This window comes from Plectropomus leopardus, chromosome 13 (assembly GCF_026936395.1).
Source record: "Plectropomus leopardus strain MGB_pleo_1.0 chromosome 13, ASM2693639v1, whole genome shotgun sequence".
NCBI lineage: Eukaryota > Metazoa > Chordata > Actinopteri > Perciformes > Serranidae > Plectropomus > Plectropomus leopardus.
The window spans coordinates 6,016,273-6,032,260 of NC_142188.1; the positions used below are offsets into that span (position 1 = coordinate 6,016,273).

General features: G+C 40.9%; 1 protein-coding gene across 4 annotated transcripts in view; it reads left to right on the top strand.

The window, feature by feature from the left end:
• LOC121954837 (echinoderm microtubule-associated protein-like 6) overlaps window positions 1-15,988 on the top strand; it is a 123,784-nt gene that overhangs the window by 48,239 nt on the left and 59,557 nt on the right. For all 4 annotated transcript variants that reach the window (XM_088086530.1, XM_088086532.1, XM_088086531.1 and 1 more), the window contains exons 16-26: window positions 2,913-3,031; window positions 3,478-3,664; window positions 3,782-3,887; window positions 4,772-4,865; window positions 5,689-5,789; window positions 7,032-7,234; window positions 11,387-11,498; window positions 12,711-12,838; window positions 14,015-14,156; window positions 14,591-14,743; window positions 14,850-14,981. In XM_088086530.1, coding sequence (XP_087942656.1) covers window positions 2,913-3,031; window positions 3,478-3,664; window positions 3,782-3,887; window positions 4,772-4,865; window positions 5,689-5,789; window positions 7,032-7,234; window positions 11,387-11,498; window positions 12,711-12,838; window positions 14,015-14,156; window positions 14,591-14,743; window positions 14,850-14,981 — 1,477 coding nt within the window. The remainder of the gene's footprint in view (window positions 1-2,912; window positions 3,032-3,477; window positions 3,665-3,781; window positions 3,888-4,771; window positions 4,866-5,688; window positions 5,790-7,031; window positions 7,235-11,386; window positions 11,499-12,710; window positions 12,839-14,014; window positions 14,157-14,590; window positions 14,744-14,849; window positions 14,982-15,988) is intronic.

Sequence of the window (15,988 nt, forward strand, 5' to 3'; positions counted from 1 at the left end):
GCGCAGCAGGGCTCTGTGCAGTTGCCATGGCAATCCTAAAACACACCTTATCTCCAATGCCAGCCGCTGCCTGGCACGCGTGCCTTCGACTACCGTTTGCCGGGCGCCGCCAGTGTTACAACAATGTGCAGTTTGGAGATAGAGCTCGAAGTGTGTGCGTGTATGACAGATGAAGGAGAGAGTGCATGTGTGTCTAGATTTAACCGAAGCTCGGAGATTTAATTGAAAAAAGCAGGAAAACTGACATTATTTTAATCAGAAGTGCGGTCTAACAGATTAGTCAGCAGCAGAATCAGTTCTTTAAGATCCTGAAATCAGCTGGCAGTTCAAAAAAATGTATCTCTAGACTGTGTAATGCTCTTTTTTACACCAATAAAAACACTTTGTATGTTAAAGAAAAAGAGGCGGGAATAAGGCTTCCTGAAGAGACTTGGGGAGATGCAAAAACACGAGCCTGACATGCTGGAGACTATGCGGCTCAGCGGAAGCAAACCATTTCCACATATTTTGGGATTGTCCCAAATTGAACCTGTATTGGAAGAAAATTCACAAGACTTTAAGTACAATGTTTAGGACTCAAATAACTTAACTTGGAGACTATCTGGGTCATGTGGTGTTTCTGAAACACAGTGATACAAAGCTGCTGCAGGCCCTTTCAGCATCAAGTACAAAATCAATCACTAGAAAGTGGTTAAACCCAGTACCACCCACCTCAGAGGACTGGTATGGAATAACTTTAAATATTAAAATGGAAAAAAGCTGACCTTTTCTTCCAGGATTCAAAAGAATACATTTTATCAAATCTGGAATAAATGGATCAAATTTAAACCTCACTAGGAGCAGACTTTGTTTGACCCCACTACAGTTTCAGCTCCTCTTTTGGTGAAGATCTGGTGCAACACACACTCCCTTAGTTCAAGTGTTCATAGTTAAGTTTATTTACAGAGTTTGAGATGGACAGATGTACATGAGTATGAGGTTTTCATCCTTGTGGGCCACACTGATTTATCTTTCTTCTACTGGCTTCCTGGCCACCACATTTTGTACATACTCGGGCTGGGCGATAAAACGATAACAGACTCAATGGCGATATAACTTTTCCTTGATTGAAATATGAGATGTAGTCGATGGAATATGGATAGAACGCCAGATAGTCCCAGCCATGTCCACTCTGCTCTCATTGTCCATCAGTGTCTCCACCGGTGTCTCCACTGGTGTCTCTGAATGTCCGCGCTGCTCTCCTTCTCTGCCGGTGTTCACTCCGCTGTCATCATATCAGTATTTAGATAATTTTAGACGATTAAACGGTGAAGAGCAAACAGGAAAAGTTGTCGTCTAGATTCCAGTCACAGAGAAATGGTCTGTAACTCACAGCGCTGATCGACCATGACGCTCCAGAAATATGCAGTCTTGTAAATGGAAAGCAGCGTGAAAGTGGAGCTCTGCCAGACCCAAACCTCCTGGGAGCAAAGTCTCTCCCTGTGAAACTCTCAGACGGCTGAAACACGCCAACACACCCTCAGCAGAATAATTTGCATGAAAAATGAGCGGGCGTATTCTCTGCTGAGGGCGAAAAACAGGCTGTGTTCAGTTTCATTTTCAAACTAATAAAGAGGAGCAGAGCGATGTGAGGACAGACGATGTCATGCCGTTTTGTTGAGGCTATGCATTGATTATTGTGTCGTGATGAAAAGTTATTTTTAGGAAATGATTTATGATTTAATTTTCTTTATTAAGAAATTTCTAAATGACGATGCTCAATGACCAAAAGGCATTATCTCTGATAAGTCTGTGCGACTTCAATATTTTGTTGTGTCACAAAATATGGATTGTGCATCTTGAAAAAAGATAATGTTTAATATATTAGATTTATGATTATTATTCATCTTACCGATATTTGGGGAATAATCAGGCTCCTAGTTTTAAAACTACAACTCCCTATGCAGGCCTGTAAACTGGGAGTATAATGTAAAGAATCTGTGAGTTATGCTCTGATGTACAACTTAAACCTAATTAAATTAAGCCTCTGTTTGTTCTTATTTTGGCAGCAAAAGTATGTGGTGGGACTGATAGAGCGAGTGAAAGAGGATGACGCATCGCTGTTTCCCTATGCTACAACGCTCCTCTCTTGCTGCTGCGTGACACATTTTTCTGCTGTTTTTTGCTCGCTCATAAAAATTTAAATATGTTCAACTTTTTCGCTCAAGGTACAGAGTCACACCGCTCGTCAGTGTCACTTTCGGCCACGCGCACACAGGTTCTCCCAGCTGTTTCTGCGTCTCGGTGTGATTGCCCGTTAAGAATGTAAGCCAATCAGAGAGAGAAGGAGGCCGGCTGTTTCTTTGCCGTCGTAGGAAACCCAAATTCACTTTGAACCCTTTAATGACCAAAAACTTTACTTTTTGCACTCTACTATTTGTAAGGGTCTATAAAATTAAATAATGAATATGTTGTGCTTTGTTGTTTTCATGGGCGGCGTGGTCGCGTCGTGGTTAGCACTGTTGCCTCACAGCCAGAGGATCCCTGGTTTGAAACCCGGTTAGACCGGGGTTGTTCGGTCCGTGTGGAGTTTGCATGTCCCCCGCTGCTGGTCAGGTTGATTGGTGACTCTAAATTGCCCTTAGGTGTGACTGTGAGCGAGAAGGGTTGTCTGTCTACATGTGTCGGCCCTGCGATAGTCTGGGGACCTGTCCAGGGTGTCCCCGCCTTCTGTCCAATGACAGCTGGGACTGGCTCCAGCCCCCCCGCAACCCTTAGGAGGACAAGCGGATACAGAAAATGAATGAATGAATGGTCTTTTCATGTTGACCTTTAGTTGCTTTATTATAAAAGAGCCCTTTTTTTGTATTTGTGTGTGTGTGTGTGTGTGTGTGTGTGTGTGTGTGTGTGTGTGCGTGTGTGCGTTTGTGCAGGTGTATAAGGAGGACCTGCCTCAGTTGCGACAGCAGAGCAGAGAGAAGAAACAGCAGGTCGGATCTCTGAAGAGACAGAGAGGACCAGACCAAGGCCTCCGGCTGCAGTTTGTGCACGGGTGACACATCACACTGTATACATATGGTGTCTTTCAGACGCTCACCTCTTTACATACATGAATATGAGGGCAGTTTTTTACGTGTTGTTCATATGTCTGAAAAAGCGTCAGAGTTGCTTTATGTAAAAGAAAAGGCCCCATCACGTGTAGGGCCCTCAAAAAGCCTGGAATTAAAATTTTGGGTTTGTCTGTAATTTAGAAACTATACATTTAAAACATGAACAACCGTTTTTGCTTGATAAAATAGTTTGACAGACTTTTTCATGATTCTTGAACAATAAAGGGCCCCTCAGTGCCTAATATGGTAGCAGGTTTTAACCAGGTGCTCTTGGTCCTAATACTGGAGCAACCGTTTTTGCACATTCTGTATATGCAACTAAGAGTTGCAGAGTTTTTGTTTTTTATTGCATTGTTTTCATGTTTATGCTAATGTTGTGTGTGTGCAGGTACCGTGGTTATGACTGCAGGAACAACCTGTTCTACACTCAGAGCGGGGAGGTGTTGTATCATGTGGCGGCGGTTGGTGTGGTCTACAACCGGCAGCTGCACAGCCAGCGCTTCTACCTCGGCCACGACGACGACATCCTGAGCCTCAGCATCCACCCGCTGAAGGACTACGCTGCTACGGGACAGGTGCGTGCGCACACACACACACACACACACACACACACACACACACAGATCTTTAAATATATGAATATTGTATCCTTGAATGCAGTAAGTGGATTCTAAAAGTGTGTGTGTGTGCAGGTGGGGAGGGACCCGGCCATTCATGTGTGGGACATCCAGACTCTGAAGTGTCTCTCTTTGCTGAGAGGTTTCCACCAGAGAGGAGTGTGTGCTCTGGACTTCTCAGGTAACCTTTGTGCAAACTGTCTTTAAAGGTCTGATTTGGGTTTCAGTCCTTGAAAGTGACTCCTCAGATTTCTCACTTTTCAGCCTTCAGGTCGATGTGAATCCCTCCATTTTATTCAGTCAGACAGTCCACCGCTTTGATGTAGACTGAAATCTCTCCTCACCTATTTGATCTGCATTAAGCGAGGGAGGAGACATGAACAGCAGCTGCGACTTGTGATCTGACAGCTGCTCTTCAAAGCTTGCAAATGGGACAGCATTACATGCAGACAAAATCACACACATTGACCTGCAATGACACGCAGCAAGATGCTGTCAGTGTGCAGGATTTTAGTCCTATTAGTCGTTATGCTTCTGCTGACTGAGAGTCCGGCATGAAAATCGTACAAATCCCCAAAGTCTCTGATAATGAAACCGTAAAGCACCAGTCCTCAAGACTGACTGTTCGATGTCTTTATTTCAAACATGTAAAATACAACAAAAAAGTAGTTAAAAACATATCAACAAATAGAAGGAAATAAAAAGTACTTCATGAATTCCATCCACAGATTGCATCAATTTACATGTGCAAAAGTGAGTAGGAAGGATTATAAAGTTATTTAATCCTCAGACTTATTGCATAATTAAGCTGTTTTTAAAACTCCTCTATATAAATCCAAAGCTTGTCTTATATGTTCTAATATTCACATACCTAAATCTTCAGTCCAGATCTGTCAATGTAGGTTTTTTATGTTGTTGTGTTTAAGTATGTTAACATGTTAAACATCTCGGGAAACTCGTAGCACAGAGCTAACCACACTTTCCCTCCCTGGGCCGTTATAATGGTTAAATATCTTGTGATGAGACCTCCTCCTGATGTGTTTGCTCCCCGTGTTCCCGATGCAGCTGATGGAAAGAGTCTGGTGTCTGTGGGAGTCGATGACGGACATTCAATTGTGGTTTGGGATTGGAAGAGAGGAGAGAAACTCGCTACTGCCAGGTACAGTAAAAAAAAAAAAAAAATACCACTCTAAACGACTGCTACTACTATTACCATAAACTACTACGAGGACAGGACACGTTTAGACTTATTGTTATTGTTGCTGCTGTTACAGATATTTTTTCCTCAAAGGTCTAAAGCTGATACCACAGCTAATACTTATACCATCATTACAACTGCTACCACTCGGCTGCCACTACAGCCATGTTATATTTTAGTACTACTTGTTGTACTACTATTGTGATAACAACATTTACCATGACTACTGTACTGATTTTTTTCTTTCCTGTATTTTGTATCTGTTACAATAAGGTACTGAACTGCTGGAAACCTGAATTTCCCTTTGGGGTTAATAAAGTTACTATCTATTAAGTTGGATATTCCAAAGTAGGCCTTATTCCAAATGTAGCGTTTCCCGATTAAGATGTGTGAGATATGTCGGATATTTGGGTTTTTGGATATGTGCAAATATCGTATTGCTTACCTTTTCAAGAAGGTGGTTGGATAAATGTTAGAGGCTGATTGAAAACTTTGAAAACATCCTGGCGTAACGTTAATCAGAGTATGTCTGGCTGCATGTAAATATTCATTGAATATATGTATTTTCATAAGACATTTAAACAGCATAGTAGGAGTATTTCCGGGTATGTATGGGTTGTATTTTTACTGCTACTATTGACTTTGGTGTTAGATAGTGGAGAGGACAACAGCTAACAACTACTGTTGTGTATTTTAAAGTACTGTTAGTGTTCATAGTTTGGGTAAAGAAGAAGCCAGAGTACAAAACATCTTTTAAGTGTGTCCTGTGTCTCTGTCTCTGCAGGGGTCATAAGGAGAAGATATTTGTGGTGAAGTGTAATCCCATGCTGATGGACAAACTGGTCACTGTGGGCATCAAACACATCCAGTTCTGGCAACATGCAGGTAAAACTGCAAGACGGACGGGTCAGGTTCAGGTTACTTTATTTGTACCCGTAAGTAGATTTGGTTTGCAGTATAAAGTCCATTTAAAACAGCTGTCAGACATCACAGACAACATTCAGGATAAAACATGACAAGAAGATGAAAGATAAAACAATTAAAGCATCTCGGTGCTTATCGAAATGTTACATATGTAATAAATACCAACAAAAACACTAAACTACAAAACCAAACTTTAAATAAAAACAAGCTAAAAATAAATAAATCCTAAATACAGACTGTGTATGTGTTATTTTGTGCAATCTATCTACAGCTTGTTCACCAGTGTGATGGCAGCTGGAGCAAAACTGTTTTTTAAAGCGCTTGGTTTGACTCTGCAGGTTAGAAATTACCTCTAAAAAGTCACTATTGTTACTGCGGCAGAGTAGCTTTTGTGTGCTTACACTTGACACAGTGAAAGTTGCCACTTAGTATTTGAGCTGGTTTTTATTTGTCTTGTGTCTGATTCCCAATATGCTCACCGTAAACAAATTTACACTCTATTGTCCTTTGCTGACCTTTTTCTGGTGCAACAGCCGGTGTCCCAATAGAGACAATTACAGTCTTCATTAATCTAATGTAGACGCCTCCGTGAAACATTTCTGAATTTTTCTGACCTTTAGGCGACCTGTTTTCAAACTGTGAGGTGGCTGGATGACGCTGCTGACTGCATCAGTATTCTTCTCGGAGTCGTAACTCAGTTCAAATCTGAACACACACGCAAATGATGCACGTTTTCAGATACACTGTAACTTGAATTTGATGAACTTTGAAGACCAAAGAGAATAAACATCCAAATTCTGCTCAGAAATCCCAGAAAAAAATGTTGCAGAACTTGACTGAAAATAACCAAAGTTTTATTCAATATCAAATTAGTTCAGTCATAACTGTCTCTGCATACATGGATACACTGCAAACGGGTGCTGCTAATAGCTTTTTCATCATACTTTCAGTGGAGACAGTTTACTAAAATGTAAAGAAAATATAGTCTAATAAAATTGGGAATCATGTTGAAGCCAACAGCTAATTAACCAAAATAAAAATTAAAGAGTCTCGGCTTTACGTTCCATAACTGATAAGACTATCTGACTGCAAATAACCGTTAATTTGACATTTAATGTGCTTAGTTACGTTTTTATTTCGTGTTATTTTTGTCTGTATTGTTGTGATCTTTGTTGATCAAGTTCTTCTCTTTCTGCCGTCCAGGTGGCGGTCTGACGTTTAAGCGTGGTGTGTTCAGGAGCGTCGGCCGGCCGGAGACCATGATGTCGGTGTGTTACGGCCGCAGCGAGGCGCTGGTTTTCTCCGGCGCCGCCACCGGAGACGTTTACATCTGGAAGGAAGTGCTGCTGCTGAAAACAGTCAAAGCCCACGATGGACCGGTGTTCGCGATGTTCTCCCTTGATAAGGTGAGGACATCTGTGTGCGTGTGTGTGTGCAGGCGTGTGTGTGTCTGTGTTTAAGAGAGAGATGTTTTTACTTTATCTACTTCATAAAACTTTTTTTACATTGACATTCGAGTTCCGCAGCTCAAATCAAAGCACACACGGCTATAATTTCTTATTCTTTTCATCTCTTTATGATGAGCATTGCCAAAATGTAGGAGTACAGTACACAGAATCATAATTATGAGACACAGAGGTAAGGCCTCCATTTGTGTGTGTGTGTGTGTGTGTGTGTGTGTGTGTGTGTGTGTGTGTGTGTGTGTGTGCGCAGTGTCGGCTAAAAGCCCAAAAACTACATGTAGCCTGAAAACGACATGTAGGAGTGAGCAGACGTGCAGGAGAATTAAATTATTTTGCTGTTGGCGTTTCTTCTTCCATCTGTTTTCCCCTCTCTTCCTCTCCCTCTCTTCATCTGTCTCTCTTCCTCTTTCCTCTTCCTCACTCGTTCTCTCTGTTCATTGTTTGAACTCCCTCTCTTCATCCAGCTTTGATTCTCTCTCTCTGTTTCTCTCTCTTTATGTAACAGGATTTACAGACAGACGAGCCAATAGAGACCCACAGGAGAGTCTGGATTTAACTAAAACTCCTTTAAATCCACTAAACCCTCAATTCTTTGTTTGCTCATCTTCAATGATTTCATCTCATGTTGTGTCATTTTGTTTCTAACTTTTTTTTCTTTTTCAGAATAACTTGATCCTTGTTCCTGCTTGAACACATCTGTATGTGACTGGTTCCTGGCTCTGGTTTTCATCTTCATTGTACTAATTTAGTTTTTATTTCCATCTCTTCCGCAGCAAGAAGCACATTATTATTGATGTTGCATCTCCCACTAAAGTCTTCAAATGATTATTAGATTACTAAAAATGTAAAAAAAAAAAAAAAAAAAAAATGGCTAGAATTTAAACTAATTCAGGGACGAGTTGTAAATATCTAAAAGTGCATTTTACTTTTAGACTTCTGCATCCCAAACCAAATTCTTATTTCCCAAAAGCATCTTAAAGTGGAAAATAAATTTTTTTGACTTTAAGTCACCATTATGAAGTAAATGTTGTTTGCACAATGTAATGACTGTAAGCCTCTTTTTCACTCTGCAAGTCTGTCACCGGGTATGATCTCTGGGGAAAACGACGGCTCGATTTACACAAAAAATGAAGTGCATCAACCACTGCACAACCAAAACAAGACGCAGATAGAGCTTTTGTGTTCCCTCGTTGCTACCAGCAGCTATCCAGTTACCAGAGAGCATCAGTGTAAACTGCAGTTACTCTCCCCGATAGCAGAAATCGTGAACAGTGGATAACCTGAAGTTACTGTGGGGACACGGTGGTAGCTGTTTGACTCGGAGAAAAACAGAAGGCGATCCATTTGTCTGTGTGACAGTGGCCCCACACATTGTGACTGTGTCCACGTTAATAACCTCTCACCTGTAGTGCTTTGTATCAGTCTGGATTATTTTGTTGTGAGTGCCGAGTGTTGGAGATATCGGCCGCAGAGATGTCTGCCTTCTCTCCGAGATGGCACTCAGATTGTGGTGCTCAAAGTGGATTTTTTGGATTTGGTTACTCAAGATAATCCACAGACCTCATTGTGAGCAGTTTCATGTAGGAACTATTTTCTTTTAACCGAACTACACCCACCCTTCTCTGCAGTTATTCTGTTGATGGCTGTAGTTCAGCAGAAAGACAATAATTCATGAAACTACTCACAGCAAAGTCTGTGGATTATCTTGAGAAACTAGTTCATGATTTCTGGAGAGAGACATTGCTGTTGATGTATTTTTTTAACACTTTGAGCACCACAAGTCGAGTGCCATCTAGCTCCGTTGCATCGGAGGGAGGGCAGACCTCTCTATGACCGATATCTCCAACGCTCAGCAACTCACACCGAAACTATCTAGACTGATAAACAGCACTACAGGAAAAAAATACTTTTGATTTGGGGGTTAAACGTCACTTTAAGAGGTGTTTTCCAAAAGCATCATTGCTGAAGGCACTTATAGATGATGGTAGATTAATGTGTGTCTCCACACTTGAAAAAAACTGCAGGAGGAACAAAAATCTATGTTTAATTTATTTATTTTTTCATATTTGCTTTCATCCTGGACTGATCTTTGTGAAAGGATGTTAGAGGTAAAATCCTCTGTCATCCTCCTCCTTATTCTGGCCAAATATCTTCATCTCTTCTGGTTGAAATGTAATTTTCCGAGTGAAAAATGTTCAGGTTGTTTTCTTTCACTACAGAGAAGAAAAAATTGACACCTGTCTGCTGCTCAGCCACACTTTATTTTTTGGCTGATGAGAAAAGACACCATGTCTTCAGTCACCATGAATCGTTCAATTGTTCTGCAGGAATCTGTGACTCTAAAAGAAATGATGAAACTGAATCTAGGCTGGAAAAGTTCAGTCTTTAAATAACTCGTCTGTTTCCTAATGCCCACGTTTACAGCATATCTTCATTGTTATCAGCGTTCAGGGAATGTTTTATGACTCTCAAAGTAAACTGTAAAAATAGACTCTTTCCAACACAACTTGGACTGCGAGAGAGTCCTCAGAGGAAATATCAAACAGATGTGAAGATCTCGAGCTGAGTGGGAGGAAGAGAGAGAAAAGGCTGTCAGGGGAGGATGACAAGACTGAAGGATGGCAGCTCTGACGGGAAGGAAGGAGAGGCGGATGTGACAGTCTGAGTGAAACAAGGGACGGGAGAGAAAGATGTGATAGTGTCGGATAGTTCCTGCTTTGTCTTAGCAGAGTAACGATCTGTACTCGCCACTTATTGATTTATCTCGTGCATTTGCAAAGACCAGGCCACGGCAATTTTAACGGTTTAATGAAACGAGGAAGTACACGCAGTGGTAATATTGATCCAAAAACATCAGATACAATAGTAAGACACTGACAGGGAACTTTTTACTGCACAACAAGTACTTGAGTTAAGTTTTACATGAAGCAATGTTACACGAGAGGGTGCACTTTTAGACCATGTGAGCACAACAGTGATGCGGTATTACCAACAAAATAAAATGAATAATCAAAAGGAAAAGCGACCGTAACCTCAGTTTCCATGGAAACACAGAGTCTGACTAATTACTGGAAAACAATCAGTCACATTAGTGATTCCTTTATTTATGAAATCTGGTTTACTACTTAGTAACGACCTAGCAACAGATACATTTTCCAGTCCCTGTCGAGTCCGCCGGCCGACTTGTGCTCATACTTTCAAGAGATCGTGGGGTATCCCAAAATAAGTTTGTCTTCATACAATTATGATATCTGCTGACAAAAATAATTTATCTCTAAACAGATTTAGATATTAATCCGTGACTTTCCCTGCATTTTTAATCCAGGAGCTCCGTGTCACGGTACAGCTGATAGAGGATGCCAAACATTTTCAGTAACTCAAGAGCATGGTAAAGTCCAAAAGTCAAAATTAATGAAAAAAAGAGATCATTTCCAAAATTCACAACTTGTTATTGTCTAACAAAACAATCTGCTTCTTGATGCTGTTTAACCTCTCAAAAACAAAGTTTTCACTGCAGTCAGCCTGTATTTCCCATCGTGCCTCGATCTGGATGGAGAAGTTTTTAGTTTGCAGTGAAGTTTGCTGTTTTGTGTTCGTACATGCAAATATCATTTTTTGTCAGTGTTTATAATGTGTCTGTTCAGAACATGGTGGTTTATGCTGGTTAATGTCATCTAGTGTTAGTTTATGATTTACTCCATTAGTGAGTTGGCTGTGGCGTTTCATTTGGTCAGCTGTATTTCGTCTCGTGAGGTTCAACCTGTTGACATGGATGTTCTCTTTGTCCCCCGCCTGAATTGGTACGATAATCATGATTTCTTCAAGAGCAGTGGTTAAGAAATGCCGGAGTCATGTTTTCAGTCATGAGGAAGGTGTGCTGTCATTCAGATTTGAGCACATTGTAATTGTCTTGAGGACCAATCAGATTGCTTGGTTGGAGCTGCTTGTATAATGCAGGACTTTTACTTGAAGTATTTTACAGTGTGGTATTAATACTTTTACAGAAGCAAAGGATGAGAATACTTCTCCCACCACTGCTACGTACAGTAACTCAGTGAAATCAATAATCATTCATCAATAATGGTTTCTTTTTAGGGCTTTGTGACGGGCGGGAAGGACGGCGTGGTGGAGCTGTGGGACGACATGTTCGATCGCTGTCTGAAGTCTTACGCCATCAAGAGAGCAGCGCTGTCCCCGGGCTCCAAAGGTACGCACAACCATCTACTGACACCAAGTGGAAACCCTGAAGCAACTTTCTGAATGAGGGAGGGCACAACAACAGGTCTATCTTTCAAAATGTGTTTGTAGAAAACGTCAGTATTGCAGTGAAAGCTGCAGCTGCAGCCCACACTAAGCTGACCAATGCCACAGTTTCTCTCTCACATTGATCGATAATCGCACTTTCATTTTAGGTAACTTTAGGACCTTGATGACGCTGATGAAGGCCACAAGCCAAAACGTGTCCGTGTTTCCATTAAATTGTTTAATATTCCAAGTGTTGTTGGAGTTTCAACCACTTTTGAATGAACTTAATGACTTTAAAGTAAAGTTAGAGCAAAAATTTGGAATTTTGCAACTAGTAAAACTGTGTTACAGTGACTTCTTTTTATTTGTAGTTTCAGTCGTTCATTTCTTTTTTTCTAGCTGTAATAATAATAATAATCTTTATTTATATAGTGCTTTTAAAACAGTTAAAAAGTGCTTTTACAAAAAGTGAAAATGACAGGATAATGGACAGAAAGACAGAGTTATTCCCCATCTACCACTCTAACAAGGCCAAAAAACTGTTCATTAATAAAATACTGTTTGGGGATCCCAGGCTCACTCCTTGGCTGTATAAATAAACGATAAATGACTGATGTGGTTAAAACAACCAATTAAAATTCCTAATGTTATACGAGCGCTTGTTATTGCTTTGATGTTAGTTTACAGTTTACAGTGTTTTGTTTTGACTTTTTTCATGTTGTCTTTTTTTAAAATATAAAACGATAAATGAAAAAAATATATAAGTTGTTTTGAAGTTATGCAACATGGGACAGAATAAAACACAAAAACTAAAACAATAAAATAAAACACTAAAAATAAGACAATGCCTTTGTATATAAATAGGTTTTAAAAAGTGACTTACAGATAACAAGTTAAAAATGTGATGTTTTTCTGTTTTGTTGATTAAATTACGGTGAACACAGTCATAATTGCTGTCCTTGTTTAGAATAATAAATTAAACAAAAGAATTAGTAGAAAATTTTCTATCCAACACTGCCATCAGGTGGGCACATGGCGACACACACCTGTCTGTCGAAACATAAATGTCTCATTTTTGGAAAGTTATCTGAAGTGTACTATATGGCCACAGACTTTATCCTGTGTGTGCATGTGTGTATTTGTGTGTGTGTGTGTGTGTGTGTGTGCGGCGTAGGCCTGCTGCTGGAAGACAACCCGTCCATCAGGGCCATCACTCTGGGTCACGGTCACATCCTGGTGGGAACCAAAAACGGAGAAGTTCTGGAGATCAACAAGACTGGACCGATGACGCTGCTGGTGCAGGTGCGTCAGGAGTCGTGAAGGTCTGGTTTCTGACGGGCTGGCTTTGTGTGTGTAAGTGTGTGTGTGCATGCATGTGAGAGAGAGAGAGAGAGAGAGATTGACCTCGGGTATTTTTAAATGTCTGGTAGTCTGGTACGGCACCTGTTGCCATGGTGAGGAGAGCTGTCTGCTGCAGATCGATCAGAGACACACACACACACACACACACACACACACACACACACACACACACACACACACACACACATGAGAGAGAGATCTCCACACATTTTTTGGTCTCGATTAAGTAAGTTTAGAGTGGCGTGACGTTTCCTGAGTGCTTTTACATGTTGGCACTGATGGGATGTATGCAGACGTGAGTGGTGATGTGTGTATGTGTGTGTGAATGTGTCTTTTATAAGGTTTGATTTTAGAAGTGAATGTTTAGTTTTCACAGCGAAGTTAACAAATTAGAAACAAATTCAATGTGTTTCCTGTGATGATGATAGTGTAGTACAACTAGCTTAGTAAACATAGCTTATATACTTCGATGCTTATTTCTGGTGTCCTTGTAGTAGAATTTGAATTGTAAATTTGTATAAATAATGTGTGTGTGTTTGTGTGTGTGTGTGTGTGTGTGTGTGTGTGTGTGTGTGTCATGTTGAATTCATGAGGAAATCTTTGTCCTGCATGCCTCCCGCGATGTACAAAGAATCCAAAAACAGAGAAAATTCTTGCTGTATTGAAGTCATTGGCCACTGCATTTGTATTTATGCTTATTTTTTTAAAATTATTTATGCTCAGTGCTTCCCCAACACATTTATTTTTGCTAAAATCATAAACAGTCAACAACAACATGGACAAGTAGTTTGCCTGTTCTGTTTATGCCGAAGTGTTTTAAAGCATACCGATGGATAAATGAGACCTGGATTACGCTGCACGAGCCGTCTCAGAGTTTGTAAACAGATGTTTTGATAAAGTTTTGCTTTTGTTAAACGCAAATCCCTTTGACTTCAATTCATTAAGAATTTTCTCCGTTTTTGGATTCTTTGTTTAGCTGGGAGGCATGCAAGAAGAAGTTCTCTGCGTGAAAATATATATATTCGATCAAAGTGGTCCAGTGTCTTACAGTAAATTCAGTGAATTTGTTTCATTTGATGAACGTGTGTGTGTGTGTGTGTGTGTGTGGGCGTGCAGGGTCACATGGAGGGTGAGGTCTGGGGTCTGGCCCCTCACCCCCTCCTCCCCGTCTGCGCCACCGTCAGTGATGATAAAACTCTGCGACTGTGGGAGACTTCGGCTAATCACCGCATGGTCGCCGTCCGCAAGCTGAAGAGAGGTAAAGAATTAAAGGACCAGACCGTCAAGTTTATAGTCCTGTTTATTTGACATCATTTTAGAAATCATTCATGGATTTTAGAAAGCTGATTGTTTTTATTTCTTTGAAAATCAACAACCAAACAAGCTTACAGAGAGGTAGAAGTGTGCTGATTTTTAGGCGACACGTTGGATGAGTTTGGGTATTTTATGGCTCAATTATGCATTAAACATTAGAGAGGGGACAGGAAGTGAAGAGACAGAGAATGACACACAGCAAAAGTCCCTGGCTGGAGTTTTGATACCAGACTGCTGCCAAATCAGGGAGTTATTAAATAACCACAGTGAGTAACTGGATTATTGACAAACAACGTAACCCACTGACTGTGTGTGTGTGTGTGTGTGTGTGTGTGTGTGTGTGTGTGTGTGTGTGTGTGTGTGTTTGTTGTTTACCAGGCGGTCGCTGCTGTGCCTTCTCCCCTGACGGGAAGGCGTTGGCAGTCGGTCTGAGCGATGGCGGCGTGCTGGTGGTGAACGCCGACACACTGGAGGATCTGCTTAGCTTCCACCATCGCCGTGACGCCATCTCTGATGTCCGCTTCACCCCAGGTACACACACACACACACACACACACACATAGACAAACACAAAATGACCGTTATAGATGTTAAGTAACCGGGCTCATTTGCCATTTTCTCACACACACGGTGTCAGACTCCGGTAAATTCCTGGCAGTGGCGTCACATGACAGCTTCGTGGACATCTACAACGTGCTGAGCAGTAAGAGAGTGGGGATCTGTAAAGGAGCGTCCAGTTACATCACGCACATCGACTGGGACGCTCGAGGTAACACGCTGCTCTGTGTCTTTACCCGCTGCTCTGTTTCAAAGTCCTCCTCCACCAAACAGGTTTCACTTCGCCCTGCAGAAGGACGTCAGTGCAGATCGTGTTTCAAATCGTGAAAGTGTGATGTAAAAGCTTGAAGCCTCCATAGTTGACCATTATTGGTTTTTCAGGGCTGATATCGATTAATTGCCGTTAATGAGACCGACAACCGATATCTGGAACCGATATGCATTTACAATGAAAATGAAAATCTTTCTGACAAAATTCCCTGCAACTTTTTTTAGGAGGTCAGGGGAAAATTTGAGTAACAATGAATAAATAAAAATAGCTTAAAGCTAAAAGTTAAAGTTCCTCCCATGCTGACGCTGTCTTTGCACTTTTGCTAACTGGCAAATTGCCAAATATCAGCTCCGATAATTGGCCGGGCCGATAATCTGTTGACTCCTACTCCGTATTACAAAAACTAAGAACTGACTTTTAATTTAAGAAGAATACATCTCGTACCCTGCAGTGAAACTTTGAAACAAGCAGTACTTGTATTTTCTGTTTGTTTTACAACATGAAGAATGGAGATATGTCTTATGTATCATGGTAACTGAACTTTTGGGAAAAAGTATTCTGGAACACAACTAAAAATGTAGTACTTTTACATGCATCGGAGTTCCAGTGTGAAGGATTTGGGGGGATATATTGGCAGAAGGGGAATATAATATAATGTTTTCTTAATGAAAATGAATAAAAATCACCACTGAAGCCCAGAACAGACACACCAAACACCGGCTCTAGACCGGGCCATTTGCATTTTGCCATTTTTCGTGTTTTCACATCAGCCTCAGCAGCCCCTCAGCATCAAGAATGTCAGACGAACTCTGATTTTTTTTTTAAAATGAAAAGGCTTTGTTCAGTGTTTTGCTGGTTTTAACTCCCTGGTCCATTTGTTTTGGAGACCTCTGCAGGTAATGTGGCTCACAGCACAAACCTCCTGAACATCTGGATCTTAACTTGTC